This window comes from Ascaphus truei, chromosome 5 (assembly GCF_040206685.1).
Source record: "Ascaphus truei isolate aAscTru1 chromosome 5, aAscTru1.hap1, whole genome shotgun sequence".
Classification (NCBI taxonomy): Eukaryota; Metazoa; Chordata; class Amphibia; order Anura; family Ascaphidae; genus Ascaphus; species Ascaphus truei.
Window position 1 is genome coordinate 263,596,928 of NC_134487.1, and position 24,920 is coordinate 263,621,847.

The 24,920-nt window shown below is 46.5% G+C and overlaps 1 protein-coding gene across 2 annotated transcripts in view; it reads right to left on the bottom strand.

Moving 5' to 3' along the window:
- SLU7 (spliceosome associated SLU7) overlaps positions 1 to 24,920 on the bottom strand; it is a 36,531-nt gene that overhangs the window by 4,643 nt on the left and 6,968 nt on the right. For both annotated transcript variants that reach the window (XM_075601941.1, XM_075601942.1), the window contains exons 4-14: positions 16,031 to 16,111; positions 14,092 to 14,256; positions 13,188 to 13,256; positions 10,355 to 10,402; positions 8,206 to 8,337; positions 7,170 to 7,267; positions 5,660 to 5,727; positions 4,138 to 4,277; positions 3,549 to 3,710; positions 1,918 to 2,022; positions 76 to 150 (exon numbers count right to left, since the gene is read on the bottom strand). In XM_075601941.1, the coding sequence (XP_075458056.1) occupies positions 76 to 150; positions 1,918 to 2,022; positions 3,549 to 3,710; positions 4,138 to 4,277; positions 5,660 to 5,727; positions 7,170 to 7,267; positions 8,206 to 8,337; positions 10,355 to 10,402; positions 13,188 to 13,256; positions 14,092 to 14,256; positions 16,031 to 16,111 (1,143 nt within the window). The remainder of the gene's footprint in view (positions 1 to 75; positions 151 to 1,917; positions 2,023 to 3,548; positions 3,711 to 4,137; positions 4,278 to 5,659; positions 5,728 to 7,169; positions 7,268 to 8,205; positions 8,338 to 10,354; positions 10,403 to 13,187; positions 13,257 to 14,091; positions 14,257 to 16,030; positions 16,112 to 24,920) is intronic.

The window sequence follows — 24,920 nt, forward strand, 5'->3', positions numbered from 1 at the left end:
CCCTGCAAAATGAATAAATGGAAATCGTTTTAACACACACATTTAAAAAAATCAGCCACGTCCCAGCCAACTTGCCTCTACTAAGGTTTTTGGCCTGGTCATCAGGTCCTCCTCTTCTGGCATGAAGTCTTCTTCGCACAAATCAGTATTCTAAAAAAAACACATGACAGAAGCAACGTTCAACATTGAATTAATGGATGAGCACATTTAATCGTTATGGCCCATCCACCTCAAATTAGCAATTTTCAATGGAGATGAATGCATTTTGGGGGCCCAAATCAATCCTTGGCGAACTAGTTTGCAATTGCTCAGAAACCATACAAATTTCCACCATCAATTTGCAGTCTCGCGGAAGAATCGGAGCCCCATTAATTGAAATACTTGCGTGATTTTTGACCGGGCTGTGATTCCGCTCGGACTGATTCGTAACTTATTCCACACAACACAAAGTTGCACTGAAATTACCCTTTCTGAGCAAGAATAGTCCTCTCGCCTTGATGAATAACCCCCTTAGATTAGCTTGTATTGCGCAAGAAGAAGCTAACACAGATCGCTCTGTGCTCATGTTGCATCACTCCCTTTAGTACAAGGTAATCGCGACCCTCCCCATATCATGGATTTGTCTATTGCTGTTTTGCTGGTATTACAGGTCTTAACCCCTATCTGCCAGAGGGAAATCTAATGCTGAAAAGGGGCAAACAGAGGAGGGCAGCAGCATGACTGACTGAAGAGATCCAATTATGTTCTAGGTGTCTCAACAGAGAACAAGCTTGGCTGGGTTTGTTTATGTTCAGTATTACTTGATGCATGGTGCGCCATATTTATTTCTCAGTGGCCACTGCACATTAACTGCGCTTTAGCAACAAAAAAAGGAAACCAAGTCACTGTAATTTACAGAGATATAGTGTCTCGGTCACCCGAGTGATTTATTCTACAAACAAATTGATAACCTGCCCTTTCTTTCCTCTGGTGTGTGTTAAGTTATATGCTGCCACCGTTACCCAAACAGGTAAAAGGGGAGACAAATAAGGATCACATCATTGCATAGGAGTTTCCCAGACTGGTTGGCATCTCCCTAATTGGGCCGGGGTATAACTACTGCCTTCTCCCCAGCCTCAGAGTTCATTATTCTGGACCTGATGGCCTTCGTAAAGACTATGTCCTTCTCCCTGCTAATCTTTGTAAAGACATTGTGGTACCTGGTGTCCTCTGCCAGTGTAGCTTTCTTGATGTGACCCTGTGTGAGTCTTTTTCGACGGTGTTCCCTCACATACAGGAATCACCTTTTGTTCCGGTACTCGGAAGACACCAGAAGGCAAGCTTGCTACGGCAGCACCTTCCACCTAGCCATATTAAGTGTTACCCGTTAACCCTGCCAGTAATGTATCTTTGTGTTGTTCTGTACTGCGTATTTTCTGCTAGCTCCAGCTAAATAAACCACTGTGTTTTGCCTGATGCTTCAACGATCCCTGGTAGTCCGATCAACTCAGATCGTGACATGGACTGGCACACAATAGTAAACATATCACAAAATATATTTGCTCAAACGTTTACATTATGGATGACTGAATTTTCCTAACCGAATTACAGTGTCAAGTTATGCATTTGCTAGCTGTGCGGGACTCCCAAATTAAGTAAATGTGGACATTCAAGAGAAGGCAGTGCATGCAGATTACAATACAGATCCCTCTATATAGGATATATTTTGGGGGATGTAGCCTGGGAACTGGCTTATTATTATCTAGCCTCCCCTATTTATAGTAATAGTTACTGAATAGTTGGAGCCATTTGGTCATTTTAGATTAACACCCTACAGAGAAAAACACTTTAAAGCCGATTCATGTGAAAGTCTTCACTTTTCTTGTCGCCGGTTTGTATTGTGCAGATTTTTCCTTTGGCTTTTACATAACAACTTACAGTCATGCATTTCCCAGCTTCTCCGGTGCAGTAAGACAGCTTGACGAAGGAATGGCAGCACTTGTATCCCCATCTGCCTTCCTTCCAGTACGAGCCCCATATTAACTACAAAAGAGAAGATAGGGGGGTCATTATCTTTGTAAACGCGCTCAAGACTTCAATTAAAAGAGCCGGGGGGAGGGTTGGCACTTCCGCCAACTGAACGTATCTGGAACAGGAAGTGGAGGGAAGTACATTCCGTTTGGACCAGGCTGGCCGCTCAGTTAGAGAGGGGTCAGCCTGATCAGTCCCCTGGAAAACAAGCAAGTGCCTATAACGGCTCTGGTACGACAGAAGAGCATCTGGCATGCCAGGACCAATTGTGTAGACATCGGGTGCTTAACTCCAGTCTTCAAGCCGCCCCAATAGGTCAGGTTTTCAGGATATCCCAGCTTCAGAACAGGTGGCTCAATTGGAGGCTCAGTCGAAGACAGCCACCTGTGCTGAAGCATGGATAGCCTGAAAACCTAACCTATTGGGGGGAGGGGGCTTGAAGACTGGAGTTGAGCACCCCATGTCGTAGACGGTACTTCTAAAACGGCACTATAAAGGCTACCGTAGCCACTTTATTCCCCCAACTTCCAAAATACTACACTTTTCTAAACTCCAGGACAAAAAGACAGTTGTCCCGGGGAGCACATCGCAGTCAGGAGGGGACACTGCGGCTTAGTGTTGGGCGACTGGTATCTGTCGTTTTCTCTGTATACGGACAGGACTATAATAGTGTGTCTTATTTTGGTCTCCGGGGCTCCTTGGAGGTTGAGAACATTTTGGGCAGCTTTGATGGCTACTTTAAGGATGTAAAATAAATGTATGCTCCCTCCCCCCCATCCAACCCCCATAAAATTGGAACTTATCCAGGTGTCTTAACTGCTCCAACAGCAGAGAGATTTCCAAGTGCTGAAGCTAATTATTTATTTGAGGTTTTCTTTTTACTGTAGGGAAAATTAAGAAGGAAGTAGCGTGGTGCTACTGCTAGAAAAGAATGACCCTTGTAAACCATAGAAAAACCACTGTTTCTACAATACAATATAGGCATTGTATGTCTTTATTTATATAGCGCCATAAATGTACATAGCGCTTCACAGTAGTAATACATGTTGTAATCATATAAATAACAAATAATATAAATAACAGATCATGGGAATAACTGCTTCAGACATAATAACTTCACGAATAATACAATCCAGGAGTAAAGTAGTGAACGGATGGAAACTAGCAAGAAAATGAACAAATTCCAGTCATTAATCTGACAAGGGCCTGAAAGAAATCTACAGAAGAAAAATTAATAAAGTCTTTTAAATTTCAGGGCAATAGGGCGTCAAGTGAACGTAATACCCACTTCAGTGCCCTGCTGTTTCTATATTTATTCAGGAATTACACCATGTTCTATGGTTTACAAACCAGTCAATGCATGATGTTTAATATAAGAACAGTAAAGAATGAAGGAGCTTGGGACAAAGTAACTTGTGACTCTGGTAAAGAGGCCATTGAAGCCCCTGGGTAATTTGAGAGTGGCTCCTGTTGCCCAGCTTGTTAGCTTTGGTTCACTAGAACCCAAGAAGGTGGCTTTGTGGAGCTCAGTCACTTACTCTGTGGTTGTTGATGAGAACGTCTTCTTCATACTTGGAACGGGTCACTGCTTTCTCCTGCCCCTTTATGACCGTGCCATGCCGAGAGTACTCCACATAGTCTTCTGTCTGGGCAAGAAGCAGCTCCACTGGTAGAGCATCCAAGTGCTCCTGTCCTCCATACTGCAAGGTGGAGAGAGATCAAATAATTCCATCAATCCAAGAGTTTATATCTAAAGTTCACTGCTTAGATCCATAGCAACCCGCTGGGATAACACCAGATTAATAGACTTACACAATGACGCCTGCTTTATAAGGAATTTATTTTTGTAGTCCTACTCAATATGTTCAATGTTTTGGTACCACAATACTACACTACCACTAAAGCAAATGATTTTTCATTTATCTCAAATATTCCCAATGTCAGATGAACACAAGTGATAGCTGATATAACATAATTATGTGATTATCCTTACTACACATTAAAATGTTTTATAGACTAAAAATTATCCGTTACATGATCTATCCCTTCCTATTTGTATTCCCCTTAGTGGTTACCCTTTATTTTTTAATGAATAATAAATCATTTGAGGGGGGGGGTTGACCATACCCTTTCTAAGATGGTTTTTTTCTGGTCTTCCTTGAAGTCCTCTTTCTTCACTTTGAAGGATTTGCATAAGACCTCCAGCTTGGTGGGATCTGCCTGCAGATGAACCTCAGAACCCTTCTCATACGCTTCCCAGGCAAACACTGAGGAAGAAGAGAAGATGGGACCACTTCATTGGGATGCACCAGATGTGTTTCATTCGTAGTATTCAGGGTCAATATAAAAAAAAACTTTCAAAGGGAACTATTCAGCCCTTGGGCAGTACAAATGATACAAGGTCATACCTTGAAGTTGGAAGAAAAGGAGATTTCACCAGCAGCAAAGTAAAGAATTGTTTATAGTAAGGGCAGTTAGAATGTGGAATTCATTACCCATGGAGACTGATGGCAGATACAATAGATAGCTTTAAAAAAAAGAAAAGTTGGACATCCAACTTTTTTAGAAAGGAATACGCCAAATAAGTAAACATGGGAAGGATGTTGATCCAGAGAGTAATCCGATTGCCATTACAGGAGTTAGGAAGGAATTCATTTTTCCCCTTATGAGACATGACTGGATGATGTTTCACTGGGGTTTTTTGTTTGCCTTACTCTGGAGCAACACATATAAATATAGGATGAGTATCTCTGTAGTCTAAATTTAACATAGGTTGAATTCAACGGACTGGTCTTTATTCAACCTCATCTACTATGTAACTATGTATTGCAAGAAACACCTCCCTTCCGAAATTTGAGGCTACATTCACTCAGCCTTTAACACATTTGCTGCCAAAGGGACCCGCTATGCCGTGCTCAGACAGTGAAGTTAAAAAACCATATGCTTTACTCTTTAATGATACATAGTATATCTGCGTATAGGATTAGTCCTTCATATTGTCTTCTCCTTAAGGAAAATAGGTCTCAAATTGACGGCCATTTGTGCCTGGTTTCACAATGCAAAGCCAGTATAACCATCCTCACACTGATGAGATCCAAAAGGTCAAAACAGATATCTGAGTAGGTTTACTGGATCTGCACTTCTTTAACTCTGGCTGTGCTGAAAAGCTGTGTAATACGGCAGGCATAAGCTTATAAGGGTCCATGTTAAAATGGACAAGCAACAAAAAGTGACACACGAGAGCTCATTTGCATGTCATTACCCAGAATCCCTGGCTGCAGTGGAAGCACTGTAAGCCAAGAGATAATGGGGAAAGGCAGTTTGCAGACCTTTGGCAACACTATCCCTCAGTCATATCATTCATACCACATGTGAATGTGCTCACACGTTATATTTTTATTTTCTTTAAAGAACATAGAGTCAAATAGGAGGTTCACTTCACGTGCAAACTATTCACACATATAACAGTAATATCTCCACCTACAGAAAAGGGGAACGCAAAAGAAATAATAGACTTGTGTTGTCACAGTAACCTCATCACCACGCAGAAAAAAAGGACCTAAATCACCAGATTGTGGAACATTTGGAATTTGGGATGCGTTTTTTTTTTCAGCACATGGCTTTTAAGGGTTTTATTCAAAATACTTACATTGAGTCTGTGCCATTGAGATCGTGGCTCCAGTGTAACGAACAAAGTTATCTCCAGCGTAACTGACCCTGCAAGGACACAAACCAGGAATAGAGTTATCTTGGCAGGAACGGCGGGAATCTAAACTTTTTGCTGTAGCCGGGAAATTGCATGAATTACTTTCGCAATTAATTACATGCCCTCCCAGCCACAAATCACTTACGGGTTCAGTCCACTTAGTAACGGAAGAGTGAAAACATCAAGCCAGCATTACTGATTTAAAGCAGAAGCTGCCCTCTATCTGAGCTAGGTGCCGGTTCTTAGGGGAGGAACGACTGAAGCGGACTGGAAATTCCACTCCAAGGTTACGGTAATGGCAAATTCCCTGGCAATGGGGGATGAAAACCGCCGCTGTCTGCGTCACTGCCAGCTATATAACAAATTATTTGTTCAGTGATTGGCAGGTGACTCCTATTTGCAGCTGCACATCACTGGTAAACCCCCAAATCCAAGAAAGATGTAAAGAGAAACAAAACAACCATAACAAATTAGGATGGACAGACTATTTAAATGAACAAAGACCTCTGCAACAACTACAAATCCTAGTGATACAGGCTGCCTTAAGAGTTCCCAAAAAAGAATTGCTGATGGGATCAGTTTGGGGGATGTAAGGCAGTTTAAACAAACAAAAAAGTCGCGTCACAATGCTCTAAAGCAGTGGTTTCCAATCTTCTTTTGGTCAAGGAATCCTATAAATAGAATGTGAAATTCTGCGGTACCCCAAACCTCTCTAATAGCACGTCTGAGATCAGATGCATTGTAAGAAACCCCAAACCTCTCTAATAGCACGTCTGAGGTCAGATGCATTGTATGGAACCCCAAACCTCTCTAATAGCACGTCTGAGGTCAGATGCATTGTAAGGAACCCCAAACCTCTCTAATAGCACGTCTGAGATCTGATGCATTGTAAGAAACCCCAAACCTCTCTAATAGCACGTCTGAGATCTGATGCATTGTAAGAAACCCCAAACCTCTCTAATAGCGCGTCCTAGATCAGATGCATTGTAAGGAACCCCAACCCTCTCTAATAGCACGTCTGAGGTCAGATGCATTGTAAGGAACCCCAATCCTCTCTAATAGCACGTCTGAGGTCAGATGCATTGTAAGGAACCCTAAACCTCTCTAATAGCATGTCTGAGATCAGATGCATTGTAAGCAACCCCAACCCTCTCTAATAGCACGTCTGAGATCAGATGCATTGTAAGGAACCCCAATCCTCTCTAATAGCACGTCCGAGATCAGATGCATTGTAAGGGACCCCAAACCTCACTAATAGCGCGTCCGAGATCAGATGCATTGTAAATTCTTCTGTATTTGGTACAATATTCAAATGGACCGGAAATTTGCAGGGAACCCTTTAGGGATGCCCGGGGAACCCAAGGCTTCCTAGGAACCCCGGTTGAAACCAGTGATCCAAGTAGTAACTCATGCTTTCCTTTTAGATCAAAACATTCTGAACTTTATCACATACTCATCTGGATTTTTCCCTGCATCAGAGTATGGATTTTCCCTCATGGCTCTCGTTTTGGGATCATAGTAGGCAGAATTTGGATTCAGATTCCTTAGGTACTGAAAGAGGAGAAATGTTTGGCATGTGTTAGGAACACAGTAAGAAGCACATTGCCTGAAACCAAACCTCCGGCGTATTACAAATATCAAGGTTACTTTTTCCTTTCAGTGTTGCAGATCCATTCAGTGCCTGATGGAGAGGCTAAATATTATCTTAAAGCAGGGGTGTGCCCTGCGCCCCCCTGCCGGCTATCCCACCCTCCTCGCGCCCCCTCCATGCCTTGGCTCCGGCGTTCTGACGTCACGGCAACGCGGCATCACGTGACCCCGCCACGTTGCCATGGCGAAGTGACACCAGAAGCCGTCTGAGCCAAGGTAAGAGAGAGTTACAGAGGACTTCGTCGCTTCCCAGGCAGTTAATTTAAATGCCTTCGGGAGAGCGCCGGGCCTCTGTAACCCCTGTGCCACCCCCCCCGCAGAGAATCTCAGTTTGTACACCCCTGTCTTAAAGTACATTAAAGTGATATGACAAGGAATAAATGTTGCACACCGTAATATAATAATGAGATTGACACAGTTACCGGTGCTCTCATCGATGTACGATCGGCTCCGTCCAATCTACGGCATACAAGAAAGATAGAAGATGGGGAAAACGAATTTCAAAAAGGAAATGATTTATTATAGCATTCACAACGTTTCAACCTAATAGGTCTTTGTCAAAAAAGTGACCAAAAAAACACTTTTTTGCACTTGACAAAGACCTATTAGGTCGAAATGTTGTGTATGCTATAATAAGTCATTTCCTTTTTGAAATCCGTGTGCCCCATCTTCTATCTTTCTTAAAGTACATTAAATACACAGACACTTATTAAGCAATGTTCTGCCTTAAGACACTTAGTCTGATTCTAGAAGACACCTTAAAGTCCATCCAAGTCAAGGTGTTCGGTGTCCAAGTGCTGGAAAGGGTCTTAAAGCAGAATATACACACACAATCTTACTTTTGCGGTGTCCTCTCGGATACGCAGGTTCCTGACAGTGATACGTCTCTTGGAGTCGAAGTTCTGCCCTGGCATGTCAACGTCATCCGCGTATTTATCTTCATCCTCGTCCTCGCTGTTGTGATCCCGTTCCTGAAAAGGCACGGTAACAGAAATCAAATGCAAGCAACACGTGGCTGGAGAGAGCGGCGGTTCTGGCGCCCGCTGCACGTGATCGCTGATGCATCCGTCGCAGGGTCACCTCTTGCCCTGCGATGTGAGGAACGGAGCAGGGAGAGGTCTGAAGACCAATGACGATATTTAAGATTGAAGCTGCATGTGAAAAAAAACTTATAACAGGGGTGGCCGGAAATATAAAATACTTAGGAGCCAGTGCCATCACACAGCACAGCTGACAGGGGGACTGTGGGGGAATTTTAGGCACATGGGTGATCGGGTGCCAGAATTTTTCCCTCCCTGTCTTATAAGAGGCATGCGTACTCTCGAGGTCTGAACCCTAGACAGGTCTGATTGCAAGGTAATTGAAATTTAAAAATCAACCTATTCCCCAATACATTTCCAAAACCTATTTCCCAATTTTTTAGGTTTTAATGTAGAAGCGATTTAATAAAAATATATTCACTCTGTTCTAGGAGCGACTGTTAATCAGGTGGTAGAAGTTTACATTACATTTCCTATGGTTTTTCAAGGGCTCTTTTTTCCATCGTAGCAGAGGGATAAAAAGAAAGATTCCCCAATACGACTTGAACGCTAAAATGACTCAGCACGTAACCGGCTGCTAAGGATAAAGCACGGTACCCGTCGCTGATCTGCTCTCGGATTAAGGCCGGGTCCTCAGTGGACGCGGCGGCGTGCGCCCCGCACACCAGATACACACCTCTTATCAGGCAGGCCCCAGTGCTTTCTGTTGTGGGCACTCACGAAGCGCCAGGCGTGCGTGCAGCGGTCAACACTTTGACAAAGGGCACTTGCGCCCGAAAAGCGTCAGAGTTCTTTTACCCCACCATGTCTTTGTTTGTCTCCTATGTCTAGGCCTTAATAAACTGTTTTTTTTACCCCGTTTTTGGATGTGCCGTACCCCGCATTTTTCCACCCCCGTATGCAGTGCTCCACATCTCTCCACTGAGGATTCTACTATCAACACTATCCCATGCTGGATGCACACACCTGGAGCCAACAGTACTTCAATTCGTGAGTAATGTTACCTCATGGAGGTGTCTTTACCTGCGCTTTTACACAATTATTACCAATATACTCTGGGTAGTTTTCTCCTATAAATGTGGTGGTCAAAGGGTCAGTATGGCTTTATAGGCTTGATCTTTCCCAATTACACCATAAATCCCACTTAAGAGATTTTAAGCCTTGGTGTTGGCAACTACTATTATTTGAGTCATTGTTTGGTAATCAGTGTTAATCAAGACTGCACATGGTATTCATTAAATACTCCAATTATTCCATCTTGTGGTTGGCTCTAACCAAGGGACATCAAGATATGCTTTATGATATTATGTTCAACGATCTGTCGCACTGATTCAGGACTTGACTGTTCAAACCTCTCTCTAAGAATTGGGAAGTTGACGTTGCACTAAGAAAATGAGGTTGTACCCACTGTAGTACAGGCATACCCCACATTAACGTACGCAAAGGGTCCACAGCATGTATGTAAAGCGAAAATGTACTTAAAGCGAAGCACTAACTTTTCCCCCACTTATTGATGCATGTACTGTACTGCAATCGTCATATACGTGCATAACTGATGTAAATAATGCATTTGTAACAGGCTCTATAGTCTCCCTGCTTGCGCACAGCTTCGGTACAGGTAGGGAGCCAGTATTGCTGTTCAGGACGTGCTGACAGGCACATGTGTGAGCTGCCATTTGCCTATTGGGCGATATGTCCTTACTCGCGAGTGTACTTAAAGGGAGTGTCCTTAAACCGGGGTATGCCTGTATTGATGAATGCAAAACACATTAATGCAGCAATGTTGTTATCTAGTGCGTTAATGAACACCACTGAAGCTGAAGTGTACTTTGACGATCAGTAACCATGCACTGCCAATTGCTTTAGCAGACAACCGGTTGATCAGAGAAGTGTGGTCACACTGAATGATAGAACAATAGCTAGCCACCACTGAATACAAAACGCTTACTGTCGGAGTATTCTGCTCCTCTTCTCCCCATTGGTGTCTTGACGAGTTCTGCAGTAAAGAAGCAAGATCGATCATAAGAAAAAGCCAATCATACAGTCAAAAATGAGTCACTCGATAGAATTAATTGGAAAAATGCATGCCCTTATTCTCTCCCGTCTGGATTATTGCAACACACTGCCAACAGGCCTCCTTGCTGCACAACTTTTTGTTTTGCATTCTATCCACAATTCTGCTGCTTGAATAATCTCTCTTTCTCTGCTCATCTCCTCCTTAATTCCCTCTCCTAGCTTCCCATCAAATTTTGGATCACCTACAAAGTTCTCCTCCTTACCTTTAAGGCTCTCCACAGATCCAGGAACCCTCTACTTACCTCCATAGGGGGTGCCGGTAGCTGCCTCGGCTCGCTAGCAGGGTTTCATGTAATAGCGGGTTTTCCAAGCTCCCGCGCCACGCGGGCCAATAGGAACCCATGACGTCATCTGGTTCGGCTTCCTATTGGCCCACGTGACACGGGAGCTTACACCTTTGCTCGCAGGCAAGTATCTCGGGAAGCAGGGGGTCCCCGGAGCTGAAACTAATGAGCCTCAGCCCCAGAGATATCCTGCTTCCCACCTACACAAAATAAGGCCTCGGCCATGTTACCTGCTTGCATGCTGAAGCGTGCTGACGCTCGCTCCCGCTCAGTACTGAGCCCCTACAGCCGCAATTAGAGCGGCTTTAGTAGGGGCTCGCCTACGCTTCCGCAAGCGCGCGGAAGCATAGGCGAGCCCCTACTAAAGCCGCTCTAATTGTAGGTCTTAGGTAATTTTAAAAATCAAGCGCTTGCCTGAGCGCAGGGCCAGTCACGTGAGCGGTTCGCCCAATGAGGGTGAACCAGCTCCGTGACGTAACTGGCCCGCCCCCTGCCGGCGCGCAGGGCAAGCAACCGCAAGGCCAGGGAAAGCACCCACTTTCCCTGAGCCTCAGCACGCAAGCGAAGAGCCTGGCCGAGGCCTTAGAAATAAAAAGGTCGCTTTGATTGCTGCTTTAAAGGTCGTTTGCAGCAATCTGGTTTAAACTTCGTAGTTCTCTACTGTCCAAGAAAATGCTTTGTTCACATTGTTTAAAACCATATTCTCAGATATACTGTATACACCAAACCACACATGGGCCAACCTATGCTTCAATTCATTGAATAATATAGACGCGTGGGCTTTTCAAGTTTATAGGGAAACCCTTTAAGAAAAAAAAATTGAATGCACTAATTTGCACATTACTATATTTAAGTGCGCTTTTTTTTATATCATAAAACAAATCAAAAGCAAAATCGGATTCTTTTGCCCTAAAATTGCTCTACTTTTGACTTGACACCTAAACCCCATAGTATTGTCTCATCCCACTCAATGCAAACATTTCAAATAAGATTGATTTTCTCTATTTCTATATTTTCAGACAAGGAGATGAAGCCATTATAAATGATAATTGTAGGATGCCGGTCTAACTTTAGTAAACATTTACCTCCCCATGGCAAATGTACTTCCAACTGGGAAAAGCTGTCAGTTACAATGGCATTATTATTATTAATATTAATAATAATAGCCTTATATAGTCTATGCATCTTTGAATTCCAAAATGCCTTACAAAAAATTGTACTGGACCATTTTAAAGATTGCTTTTTTTTTTAAATCATCTCTTTGGGGTCATATGTGATCCAATAAAGATCCTTTTTATGAGAGTCCCTTCTTGATCGTTATTTTTCTCTTTGCCATCACTGGTGGCGCTCCGCAGTCCCACTACTTTCTACTAAAGAGCTACATACACCTCACTCGTTTTTTTCGTCTGCTCATTTCATAAGAATAAGATCGGAGCCAGAATGGGCTTATCAGGTATGAAGCAAATGGCAATAAAAAGGTACATTTGAAAAACAATTATTTTGGTATTATTACTATGTAACAAAATGTAGCTTTCAATCCAGTGTGTCAACATGGAGTTCGCAAAATCAGAATTTTAACCATGATTAACAAGATTATAGTGCTCTACAGTAACATTAACTAAATAAACGCACAGGGCTATGTTGGTTTTGGAGTCTAATGCTGGGGCCATGGTGCCTTCGCCCGTGCGGAGGCGTGCGCGGCCGTGATGTCACCCACTTGAAGCGGGTGCTTTTTTCGGCCATGGTACTGCGCGCCGTCCGTGGGCGTCTAGGGGCGTGCCAGTGACGTCACAGAGCTGGTTCGCCCTCATTGGGCGAACCGCTAACGTGACCGGCATGTCGCGTCATGAAATCAGTTTGAACTGATTTCTTGCGCAACGCGCGCCCCCTCCCGCGTGACGCATGGACGCGAACACTGCTTTAAGGAAGTCTGTTCGCTCAGCGTCCGCATGGTCTGCGGTACCATGGCCCCAGCCTTAGAGCCTTTTTCTAGATCTGTTGAAGCAGCGGTTTGGGCAGGTTTCAGCCAAAAATTCACATAACCTCCAATAGGGATTATGGGCCGTGTTGTCTACTGATGTAAACACGGAGACATCTATGGTCATTCGGCAAAATTATGAATACATATTACATATCTAAAATGTAAAAGCACCTGGTAGCTGAAAATGTGGTACGACCCAAGTGGAAGGAGGTAATGGCATATTACCACTGAAATGTATTAGTGTCATACATTTATTAAACTATGATAATGCTCAGTACCTTCAGTGCTGCAGGACTATACAGTAGTTCACAGGCTTCTTCAAGACTAACCGAGGTAAGATTATATTTTATATTGTTGGATCAGTAATAAGACCTTCTTTGAGTGAACAGTGAAAGAACAGTAGCTGTTAGAGCCATTGTACTTCCTTTCCCATTACTTACCACCTGCTCCGAAAGCATTCCCGAGGCCAACTCCTCCTGCAGTTTGTGAGACTTCAATGTACGCTTTGCCTGTAAGACAAAAAACAAAATCTGAAATATGTACAGTACAACAACTCTCTCCTATAGTGCTCAACGTGCCACCTCCACTATATAGGGCTCAACTTCAGGTTTCAAATTTCCTTTGATTATCAGATCGTCTATTGTTTGGGGCCTGTGATACGGGGAGATAAAGCATCTAAATGAGATGGTGTGGGGTCTAAAGTCTTTACAACAGGGGCACTACTGTGTAGAAGACAGTAAAGGCAGAACATTTCACTGAACAGACACCTTTCAACAACATTAGGGGTGGCCAACTCCAGTCCTCAAGGGCCACCAAGATCAGGTTTTAAGGCTATCCCTGTTTCAGCACAGGTGGCTCAATCAACGGCTCAGTCAGAATGACTGCCCCAGCTGTGCTGATGAAGGGATAACCCCAATACCAGGCCTGTTAGTGGCCCTTGAGGACTGGAGTTGGCCACCCCTGAACTACATGAAATCGGGTGATCACCTGAATTTCGTTTTCTGACCTGGTATCTTCAACTCTGATTCACTGTGTGTTGATTTTGTTATTCAATAGACACAACGAATTCAACAACTCTGTGGTGCCCTTTCATTTAAACTATTCTACCGATTACGTCTCACTACACTTCTTAGACAGGAAGATATTCACAGACGGGACTGCACGAGTGTCCATGAACATCATTCATCTCCTATAAAAAGCAGCAAATACATAGTCATCAATGTAAGAATGCATTGCTAATCCTTTAGCTACAGGAGTGACCTGCAACGCATTGCTCCACAAGCCCATCTGGAAGCAAATGTGTTAAAAAAAATATAGTCTAGAACAAAATAGAACCCAACATACCAAATCAACCTTGGAATGCTCTTCAACAATCCTCATGTGTTCTTCTGGGTTGTAGCCATTCCACCGGTCCCTCTTCCCATCGTAGTCCAACATGAGCTGAGGTTGATCATGTTCATCCGGTGCAATGTTAGTCCCGGTGAACCTTGCTCCCACTCTCCTAGGTCTCTGGAAAGCAAATATAACATTTTATATAACCTTGCTGCTCAACTGGTAATATTGCAGCCAGTTCAGTTACTCACCGAGAAACCAGAAGGTCGGTTAAAACCCCACATTTGAGTAATACACACAGAAGCAAAGCACTGCTCAAATGGAAAAAATTACAACAGCGAGATCAAAAAAACTGGGGATATAAAACCCTAAAATAAATAGATTCCCCAATGGTGCCAAGAAACACGACCAAAACGAGAAACACTCGTCTCTAATAAATCAGTACAAAAAAAAGACACATTTACTCAGAGCAACAATAGTATACAGTAGCAGAAAACACACACACAAAAAGATCTTGTACACTCCCTGATGGTACCAATTAATCCATCATATGCAATACCATAAAGGCCAAGCTAGTATGAATAAAGTGCAGAAAAGTGGGTGCTGTTTTTGTCCGCGCCAAGACCTGACCGTCAAAGAAATGAATGTAACAGAACAATAGGCATCACTAAGTTACCCCCTATTCGCCATACTAAGGGAGTATCACAAAGTATCTAGAGAACTGAGGGATAAATATTCAGCACTTGATGCTGTACCTAAATACAAACATCATTGTTAAAGCAAACCCATTACCATCAGATGAAATTGTGATGCTGAAAGAATGAAAGGATTGCCCATTCTTTCAATGAAGCATGATGATAATAGCGGCTTCATGGTGTGGCCTTGTGTTGGTCCATCAGGGAGCGGATAGGAGTAAAAACACCATGATGTACATTTCGTAAACGCTTCTTCAGCATCGCAATTTCATTCTTCTGGTGGTAATGGCTTTGCTTTAACCATTGTGTTTGGGTTTGGGTACTGCATCAAGTGCTGAATTAATGTGCCTCAGCTCACTAGATACGATGTGGTACTAACTCAGACTGGGTCCATGGTGACTGCGCGCTTGTGTCCGTGCGCATGACATCATCCGCTTTTTAGCTGAAGCGATTTGTGGACAGGGTAAAAGCGACGGGGAGGCGTGTCGGGGGGCGTTGGTCGTGACATCACAGAGCTGCTCCGCCCTCATTGGACGAACTGCTCACGTGACCTGGCCGTCGTGCCGTAGAATCAAACTTAGCTTATTCCTCATGCACCGCGCTCCCCCTCGCGGTCTATGGCTACGATCATTGCCTTAAGACATTGTGATCGCGCCGCACACACACTCCTCCGCGCGCTCTCGACAACCATATACGCGGCATTAGTATGGTGAATAGGGAGTAACTTAGTGATACCTATTGTTCTGTTACATTCATTTTTTGACCGGCGGGTCTTGGTGCGGTTTGCTTCTGCACTTTATTTATACTAGCTTGGCCTTTATAGCATTGCATATGATAGATGAGTTAGTACCATCATTGAGCGTGTACAGGGTCTTGTTTTAAGTGTTTTTCTGCTACTGTATATTATTGTTGCTCGGAGTAAATGTATGTCCTGTTTTTATATATGTATTAGTAGAGCGGAGCGCCTTTCATTATGTTCTGTGTTTCGTTTTGTTTCATTAAAAACAGTTATTCAGAGACCTATTTCAGATAGTAATGAAGAAGTAAGCTATGGTGTTTCACTGCATTTCCTTACAGAAGCGATAACTATAGTTTTTGATGTTCAAAAGATATATTTTATCGTAAAGTTCAGAATAAGTAACTCCCGTTAATAAGCAGCCCTGGGGGCCGCCACCTACAAATAATATTTAATGTCTTGTGCAATGTTATAGCCAGAGTATCACAGCGTACTTTGCATTACGGGGAAAACAACTTACTTCAAAGCAATCTTTCTTCTTATGAGACATAGATCCACAGTTCTCACATGCTCCATCGCGATATTTGGTAGCAATGGAACCCTGCATAGGCAACAATGGGGATCAATAGGCATCATGTAAATAAAATGTCCTGGCTCTTCTTACGTCCGCATTTACCGACCCATTTGGTTGTAACTTTAGATCAAAGGAATCATGAACAAATGAAGTTGTGAATGCTATTCTGAAATTGGGTGGAACTCATTGCTCCACAAACCCCATGCTGAGTTTGTACAGATTGGCTGGATAAATTGGCCACCACGATTATGTATTCGTCTTAAAACCGCTAATTCTGAGAGGACTTCCGGTGACGTCACAGCCGATGGTCTGCTAGTGAGAGAGCTCCTGGCACCCTCACAGATAAAGCTATTAGAATAAGCTTTTCCCCCACCCCAAACCCCCCGAATTTAGACTCCAGACCATCCCCTAACACTGCTGAGATGACAGGGAAATCTCAAAAGAAAAATCAGTACCCGGTAACCAAGTTTTTCCCCCCGGCACAGCGCCTGGCTGGTATTAGCCCTGATGGGCAAGATGGCGCCGAGGGAGATCCGGAGCACGAGGCGCCAAGCGGCCGACAGAGCCCGGCTAATGAGGACCCCCCCGTTCTAAATAAAGAATTTTTTGACGCTCTCGTCACCAAAATGAGAAGAGGGGTCCAAGAAGACACCGAAAAAGCCCTCCAGAACATACGCGCCGAAATAGGAGCGCTAACGGAGCGAACAGAAGATTTAGAGAGCAAAGTGGAGGGAATATCAAACGAGCAAGCTGAGACCCACGAGGAAGTCCTGAGATGCGGGGATGCGGTCCGCGACTTACAAAACAAATTAGAGGATCTTGAAAACAGAGAAAGAAGACAGAATATCCGCCTTAAAAACATCCCTGAGGACATCACACATGAGGAACTACAACCTTACCTCCGCAGGCTCTTCCTACAGCTTGTCCCCGACTTATCAGACCATGATTTGCACACTGACCGAGCTCACAGAGCCCTAGGCCCAAAGTCAGCAGACCCCAACCGTCACAGAGATGTGGTGCTTAGAATGCACGCATACTCTGCAAAGGAGCGCATCATGATGGCCGCCAGGGATCTGCGTTCAGTATCAATGGACGGCGTACAGATCCAACTATTTAATGATCTCTCCCAACTAACTATCAATAAGAGAAACGCGATGCGCCCACTCACCACCTACCTCAGAGACCAAGGGGTTAAATACCGCTGGGGGTTCCCCTTCAAATTGGTGGTGCTCCGCAACGGCCGCCATTATACAGTATCCACACCTGAGGACTCAAAGGACTTCCTAAAAGCTCTAGGGATTCCACTCCCCCCCACCGAAGAACAAACGCCCCCCACAAGAGGCAGCTCCAGAGACGGCTCCCCAAGAAACCCCCCGAGCATCGGAGAGGACTGGCTAGTCAACGGCCCCGGTGAACCAAGATGTCCCTGCTGCCTAGTGGAACTCAAGAACTCGCAAGTCTCCCTCACAGACACAACACACAGATCTAGAGGCCCTGGAGGATTGAAGTAGGCGCCTGCCGCCAAAATCCCCCAAGATGTGAAAGGCACCGTAGACCCTACAGGCCCTGACACAGCTACTTGCAAACCATCACCCCCCCCCCCACACCCTCCTCTCCCCCCCCCACACCCTCCTCTCCCCCCCCCACACCCTCCTCTCCCCCCCCCCACACCCTCCTATCCCCCCCCACTCTCCCTTCTCCCCCCCCACCCCACTCTCCCCTCTCCCGTACATCCCCCCCCCCTCCCTCCACTCACCTCTTTGCAGCTGCTCCCACAGAGTTCCAGGCACCAGCGGAAGACTCCAGTACCTGCGCCTCCCTGCAAGTCCACCAGAGGCCGCCCTATCGCGATCTCTATGAGCAAAATAACAACACGGGGCCCCAGCGTGAGAAGGCCCGACCCCCGTGACCGGAGAACCAAGGACGCCTCTAACAGACCTCTCCTTCCAGAGGACTCTTGCCGGACCCCCCCCCTCCCTCCCCCCCCCCCACTACGGTCCCTCTCCTTCACCCCCCCCCCCCCGCTTGTTAACCAGAGTAACCAACCTACTCACCCCTGTGTTCCCGCCCGAGGCCGCAGGAACCAAGGACAACGCCCGCTAGGATCCGAGCTCCAGAGACGGGGATCAGCATCCGCGCTACTCCGTGTTCTCGCTCTCCACGCCCTCGCGAGATGAGAACCCGCCACTAACCCCCAACTAGAGGAGACCCAGCTCCGAGGCCAGAGACCCAGGGACACTCTGAACAAGCTCAAGCACCCAAAGACTGCTGCGGGTGACCCCCGCCCCCCCCCCCTCTACTCACAACAAGCAGGTTGTATGAACGAGCACGGCCCAGAGATAAGAGGGAGCTCCCCTTAGGAGTGCCCCCCAAATAATGATGGATGTTGTAAATAAATGCCACCCCTCCTCCCCCTTCCCCCCCCCCTATCCCCCCCCCCCAGCTTCCCCCCCACCCTCCCCACCCCCTCTCCCCTCTTCCCCTCCCCCTCCCCCCCCACCTTTACTCCTCTCCCCTCCCCTTCTCTCCCCCCCCCCCTCCCCTCCCCCCCTCCCCATGCTGGATGTGTTTGACCAACCTGTCTTACTCCGTGTTGAGACATACTCCAATATTGACTGTATAAAGGACACCCACAAGCGGTATACGATATCATGACTGGGGAAAAGATCTCCCCCAGAGGGCAATGTTTCAATTTTATGTTGATGATGTAAATATTGTGCTCCCCACCCTCTTATTCCCACCCCCCCCTTCTCCCTCCCCCCCCCCCACCACCCCTCCCAACCTCCCCCCCCTCATCCCCACACCTACCCCCACCCCTCCCTCCCCCCCCCTCATCCCCCCCACCTACCCTCACCCCTTCCCTCTCCCCCCAGAGCTAAGATATTAGATCTGACCAAGCTGTTTTACTCTGTAGGAATATATACGCCAATACTGAATGTATAGAAATTGATCATAAAGTTTAGGTGAAGACTCACTCTAGGGAAAAGTACCCCCCCGAGAGTAATATGTAAACCACAGGTGGAAGATGTATATGTCGAGATCCCCCCCCTCCCCTCCCTCCCCTTCCCCTCTCCTCCTCTCCCCCCCTCCCCTTCTCTCCCCCCCCCCCCCCTCCCCCCCCCATGCTGGATGTGTTTGACCAACCTGTCTCACTCCGTGTTGAGACATACTCCAATATTGAATGTATAAAGGACACCCACAAGCGATTTGCGATACCATGACTGGGGAAAAGATCTCCCCCAGAAAGCAATGTACAATTCCATGCTGATGATGTAAATATTGTGCTCCCCCCCTCTTATTCCCCCCCCCTTCTCCCTCCCCCCCCCACCCCTCCCAACCTCCTCCCCCTCATCCCCTCACCTACCCCCACCCCCCCCTCCCCCCTCATCCCCCCCTCATCCCCCCACCTACCCTCATCCCTTCCCTCTCCCCCAGAACTAAGATATTAGATCTGACCAAGCTGTTTTACTCTGTAGGAATATATAAGCCAATACTGAATGTATAGAAAATGATTATAAAGCTTAGGTGAAGATTCACTCTAGGGAAAAGTACCCCCCCGAGAGCAATATGTAAACCACAGGTGGACGATGTATATGCTGAGTTCCCCCCCCTCCAATTCCCCCCCCTCCCCACCCCCCCCTCCCCACCCCCCCTCCCCCCCCCTCCCCCCCACCCCCTCTCCCTTCCTCTCCCCTCCCCCTCTCCCTCCCCCCCTCTCACCCTCCCCCCCCTCTCTCCTCCCCTCCCTCTCTCTCCTCCCCCCCTCTCTCTCTCCTCCCCACCCCCCCCTCTCCCCCCCCCCAACCCCTACCCCCCTCTCCCCCCCCCCACCCCCTACCCCCCTCACCCCCTACCCGCCCCCTACCCCCCCCACCCCCCACCCCCTACCCCCCCTCACCTCCTACCCCCCTCACCCCCCACCCCCCCTCATCCCCCCACCCCTCTCCTCTCAGCCCCAAGGCGAAGCTACTATGTCTGACCAACCTGTCTCAATATGTATGAATATAAGTGCCGATACTGATGGTATAGACAATGACCATAAAGTTTAGGCGGAGATTCAATCTAGGAAAAGTACTTCCCCGAGAGCAACGTGTAAACCCCATGCGGACTACGTAAATGTTAAGTTCCTCCCCCCTCCCCCCCCCCTCTCTGCCCGCAACCTAGTGAGGGCGCCGGACCCGACTTCCTGGCTCCGATCTGTGAATGACGCCCCGAAAGTTCTCCCAGGGGTCTTTTGTACCCCCCCCCCTTGACACCAGAATGTCAAGAGGAATCTTTTTCGGGCTCCAGGACAGCCACCTTCTCTCTTGTCCTATTGTGTCGCCCCCCCCCCCCCATTCCCCTCTTACTCCACCCTTCCCCCCCCTCCCCTACCCACCACCTACCTATGGCACAACAGAAACCCCCCCCCGCATACTCACAACAAGGCCCAAGCCGACCCTGACATGGGAATACCTCAGGGACAAGGGTTTAACCCCGAGACCCCCCCTTCCCCATTAATGGCGTCAATAAAGATCATATCCCTGAACGTTAAGGGACTTAACTCAACACGCAAACGCAAACTAGCCCTCCAAGAATTTAAAAAAACCAAAGGAGATATAATATGTATCCAAGAAACCCATTTCAACACTGCTGACCCTCCTAACACATTTAAGCACACATATCCCCAAGCATTCTTTGCATCCTCCCCCAACAAAAAAAGAGGGGTGGCTATTCTGATTAAAAACAACACCCCATTTGCCCCCACACAGGTAACCAAAGACCCAGAGGGACGATATATACTCCTCAAAGGCACACTGTCAGGCTCCCCCATAGCCATTCTCAACATCTACGCCCCGAACGCAAACCAGAACCAATTCCTCCAGAACCTTCTTAGTACCCTTGACCACTCGACGCTTTCCTCCCTCCTCCTTGTCGGTGACGCAAATATGGTCCTTGACCCGGACCAAGATAGATCAGGGCAGACAGCGACCCCATACTCTAGCCAACTGCAGAAAAAGGCCCAAAAGTTCCAGAACACTATCAGAGAGTATTCGCTGACAGACATTTGGCGGACCCAGCATGTGGGCCAGAGGGACTATTCCTTCTACTCAACCCCCCACCAGTCTTACTCGCGGATCGATTACTTTCTGGGCACCAACAATGTACTCCAGGCATCCTCCCATTCCGACATAGGCCCAATAACCTGGTCTGACCATGCCCCTATCATACTCACCCTCTCTCTACCCTTCGTCAAAACAACAGTATATTCCTGGAAACTCAGTGACTCGCTTCTCAACGACCCACAAGTGATCAAGACAATTAAACAAAAACTGCACACCTTTTTCCAGTTAAACAAAGGCTCGGTCCCGGCAGCAGCAATGCTCTGGGAAGCCCACAAAGCCACTATAAGAGGGGAACTCATATCGCTAGCCTCCTATAGGAAAAAAATAAAACAGAAAGCCCAGAAAGAACTAACCGAAAAAATCATAAAGCTAGAGCAAATGCATAAACAATCCCAATCGAGAAAGGTGTTTAGAACCCTGGAGAAAGCGAGATCCGACCTAAAAATACTCCAACTTGACGAGGTAGAGAGAGCCCTGAAATGGACCAAACAACGGTTCTATGATAGGGGTAACAAAGCGGACAAACTTCTGGCCTCAAAACTAAGAGGCATTAAGACAAAGACCCAGATAACAAAAATCAAAACCAAAAGTGGTCAAATCTCATATAATGAGAAAGATATTGCCCGGGAATTTGCAGAGTTCTACACCGACCTCTACAACCTCCACCCCATCAATCAGTCAGACCTCAATGATGAGAGCACCACCGACTATCTAACCCAATGCAACCTCCCCTCCCTCTCACAAGAAGAACGTGAGTTCTTAAACCAGAGCATAACCCAAGAAGAGCTAGATAAAGCAATATCCTCACTCAAATTAGCAAAGACCCCAGGACCGGATGGCTTTACCAACGGTTACTATAAAAAATTAGCAAAATCCCTGTCCCCCTACCTCCTAGAAATGTTTAACTCATTTCTCCAAGGAGAACAAATCCCAGGCACTATGTCGGCAGCCAACTTGGCTATCATACATAAAGAGGGCAGGGACCCACTTCAATGTGGCAGCTACCGCCCCATTTCCCTACTGAATACTGACCTCAAGCTTTTCAGCAAAATTCTAGCAAACAGACTGAACCCTATTCTCCCGAGACTAATTCATATAGACCAGGTGGGATTTGTGTCAGGAAGACAGGCCTCTGACAACACCCGCAAAATTATTGACATTATAGACCACGTGCACCTCAAAAAGTCCCAGGCCTTGATACTCAGCCTCGACGCGGAGAAGGCCTTTGACCGGATCAAATGGTCTTTCCTTGACCAGACAATGCGCCAGTTCGGCTTCTCAGGCCCATTCCTAGAAGGAGTCCGAGCCCTCTATACCAACCCCACGGCCATATTAAAACTCCCGGGTGGCCGATCCAACCCAATAAAAATCCACAACGGTACTAGACAAGGTTGCCCCCTCTCCCCTTTACTTTTCGCCCTGTCTATAGAACCCCTAGCTGCCAGAATTAGAACAGACCCATCCGTAAAGGGAATCCTAGTCGGAGACAGGGAGTATAAAATATCCCTGTTTGCCGACGACATCATCCTTACCCTATCAGACCCCCTCACTTCCCTCCCCAACCTAGAAAAACTGTTAGACCAATTTGGCCACCTCTCAGACTACAAAGTCAACACAGACAAATCGGAGGCTCTCAATATATTACTGCCGAACCCCGTATGGACATCCCTACAAAAGAAATTTAAGTATAGATGGAATAGCTCCCATATTAAGTATTTAGGGGTCAAAATAACGAGCTCATATGGCTCATTATATCAAACCAACTACCCTCCCCTTTTCCGTCAGATCTTAAGAGATCTCGAGACCTGGCAGACCCACCAAATATCATGGTTTGGCAGGATAATATCCGCCAAAATGAATATCCTCCCCCGCCTGCTCTATTATTTTCAAACCCTCCCTGTCCCCGTCCCATTAGCAGATTTAAGGAATATTCAGTCCCATATACTGCGCTTCGTCTGGCAACAACGGAGAGCCAGGGTCCCACGGTCGGTACTCTTGGCGTCGAGGACGAGAGGGGGTCTGGGGGCGCCGGACGTGGCCCGATACTATCGGGCAGCACAACTGAGACAGGCGGTGGTTTGGAACAACCCCCCGGCCTCCAATTGTTGGTTAGAAATAGAGACATTCCACGCGTCCCCGACCCCCCTCTCAGCCCTGCTTTGGACTCACGTCCACAAGGGAAGGAGGCCCACGAGACTCAGCCTTGGAGCAATGAGATGCACGTGGTCGACATGGTTGAAAACCAAAGGGAAATATGGCCTAGCTTCAACCCCCTCTCAATTGACCCCTCTATTCGGGAACCCGGATTTCCCGCCCGGTTGTTCCCGACCCCAATTCAGCCAATTTCAAGGCCTAAATATCAGAGTGGTTGCGGACTTGCTGGAAAGCGATGAGGTCATGCCCCTCCGAGAACTGAGAATCAAACTAACGTCCCCTGATCTTCCCATATTCCAATACCTACAGATTCGCCATTTTTTGAGAACTCTATCCCCTAACCTAAAATTCCCGCCGTGCACCAGATTTGAGAACCTCTGCCTCAGAGGCGAGTACCAAAGAGGCCTCATCTCTGGGATATATAAAACACTAGAGGCGGCCCAACCCTCCCCTAACCACGCATATATGAGAAGGTGGAGCCAGGAACTAAACACCAATATAGACATAGAGGATTGGGAGGATATCTGGGAGGCAGCTTCCAAAACTTCAATCTGTTCCATCACAAAAGAAAATATTTACAAAATATTATTCCACTGGTACCTGACCCCGAGTAGACTGAACCAGATCTATCCAGCTACTCCTGACGATTGCTGGAGGGGATGTGGTCAAAGGGGGGACATGTCCCACATTTGGTGGACATGTCCGGAGATCCAAAAATTCTGGACCCGGATCCAGGGCCTGCTGGCCGAGACCCTGGAGGTGGAGGTACCCCTAGACCCTCTGACCTATGTGCTGGGAAAACCAGTCGATGACCTTCCCCCCCCTATAACCAGGCTTATGGCAGCGATTCTGACGGCCGCCAGATGCTGTATAGCAGCAGCCTGGAAGAAAATCAAAGCCCCATCCAGAAGAACGGTAGTCACTAGGGTAAACGGAATCATGGTTATGGAAAGATTAACGGCAATGCTGAAGCAAAAAATGCCGCAATTCCATTCGACATGGGAGCCTTGGCCAGGATCAGACCCCCTGACCTTCACAATCACAGGACCATAGGACCGACCCCCCCTTCCCTCAAAGTCCTCCCCATCTTTCCCTCCCCCCCCTTCCCCCCCCCTCTCTTTGTCCAAAGTCGTTCCCAACTATCCACCCCTCCTTCGTCATCCCCCCTCTTTTTCACCACTGTAAACTGGAAAAGGGACTATTGAGTGTCATCAACCTCCCCCAAATATTGTACATGTATCAAGCTGTATTCCTGTGTTGAGTCGCTCATAAATGTATGTAACATGTACCAATCTGCTGTCCGACACCAATAAAGGAAAAATATTTATAAAAAAAAAAAAAAAAAAACGCTAATTCTGTTCTGAATATCTCTTGGCCTCTATATCTATATCCTCATGGGTTTTGTAACAAATTTTGATAAGATAATTGTGACGGATGGGGTAAATGTGACTGCTTTTATTAAAGGTCAAGCCCTTCATTACCTCTACCTGTTAATAATAATAATAATAATAATAATAAGTAAAATAAATAAAATATTTTCAGCTGAAATGTGGCCAAATGGTCAGTGATGTTTCCAA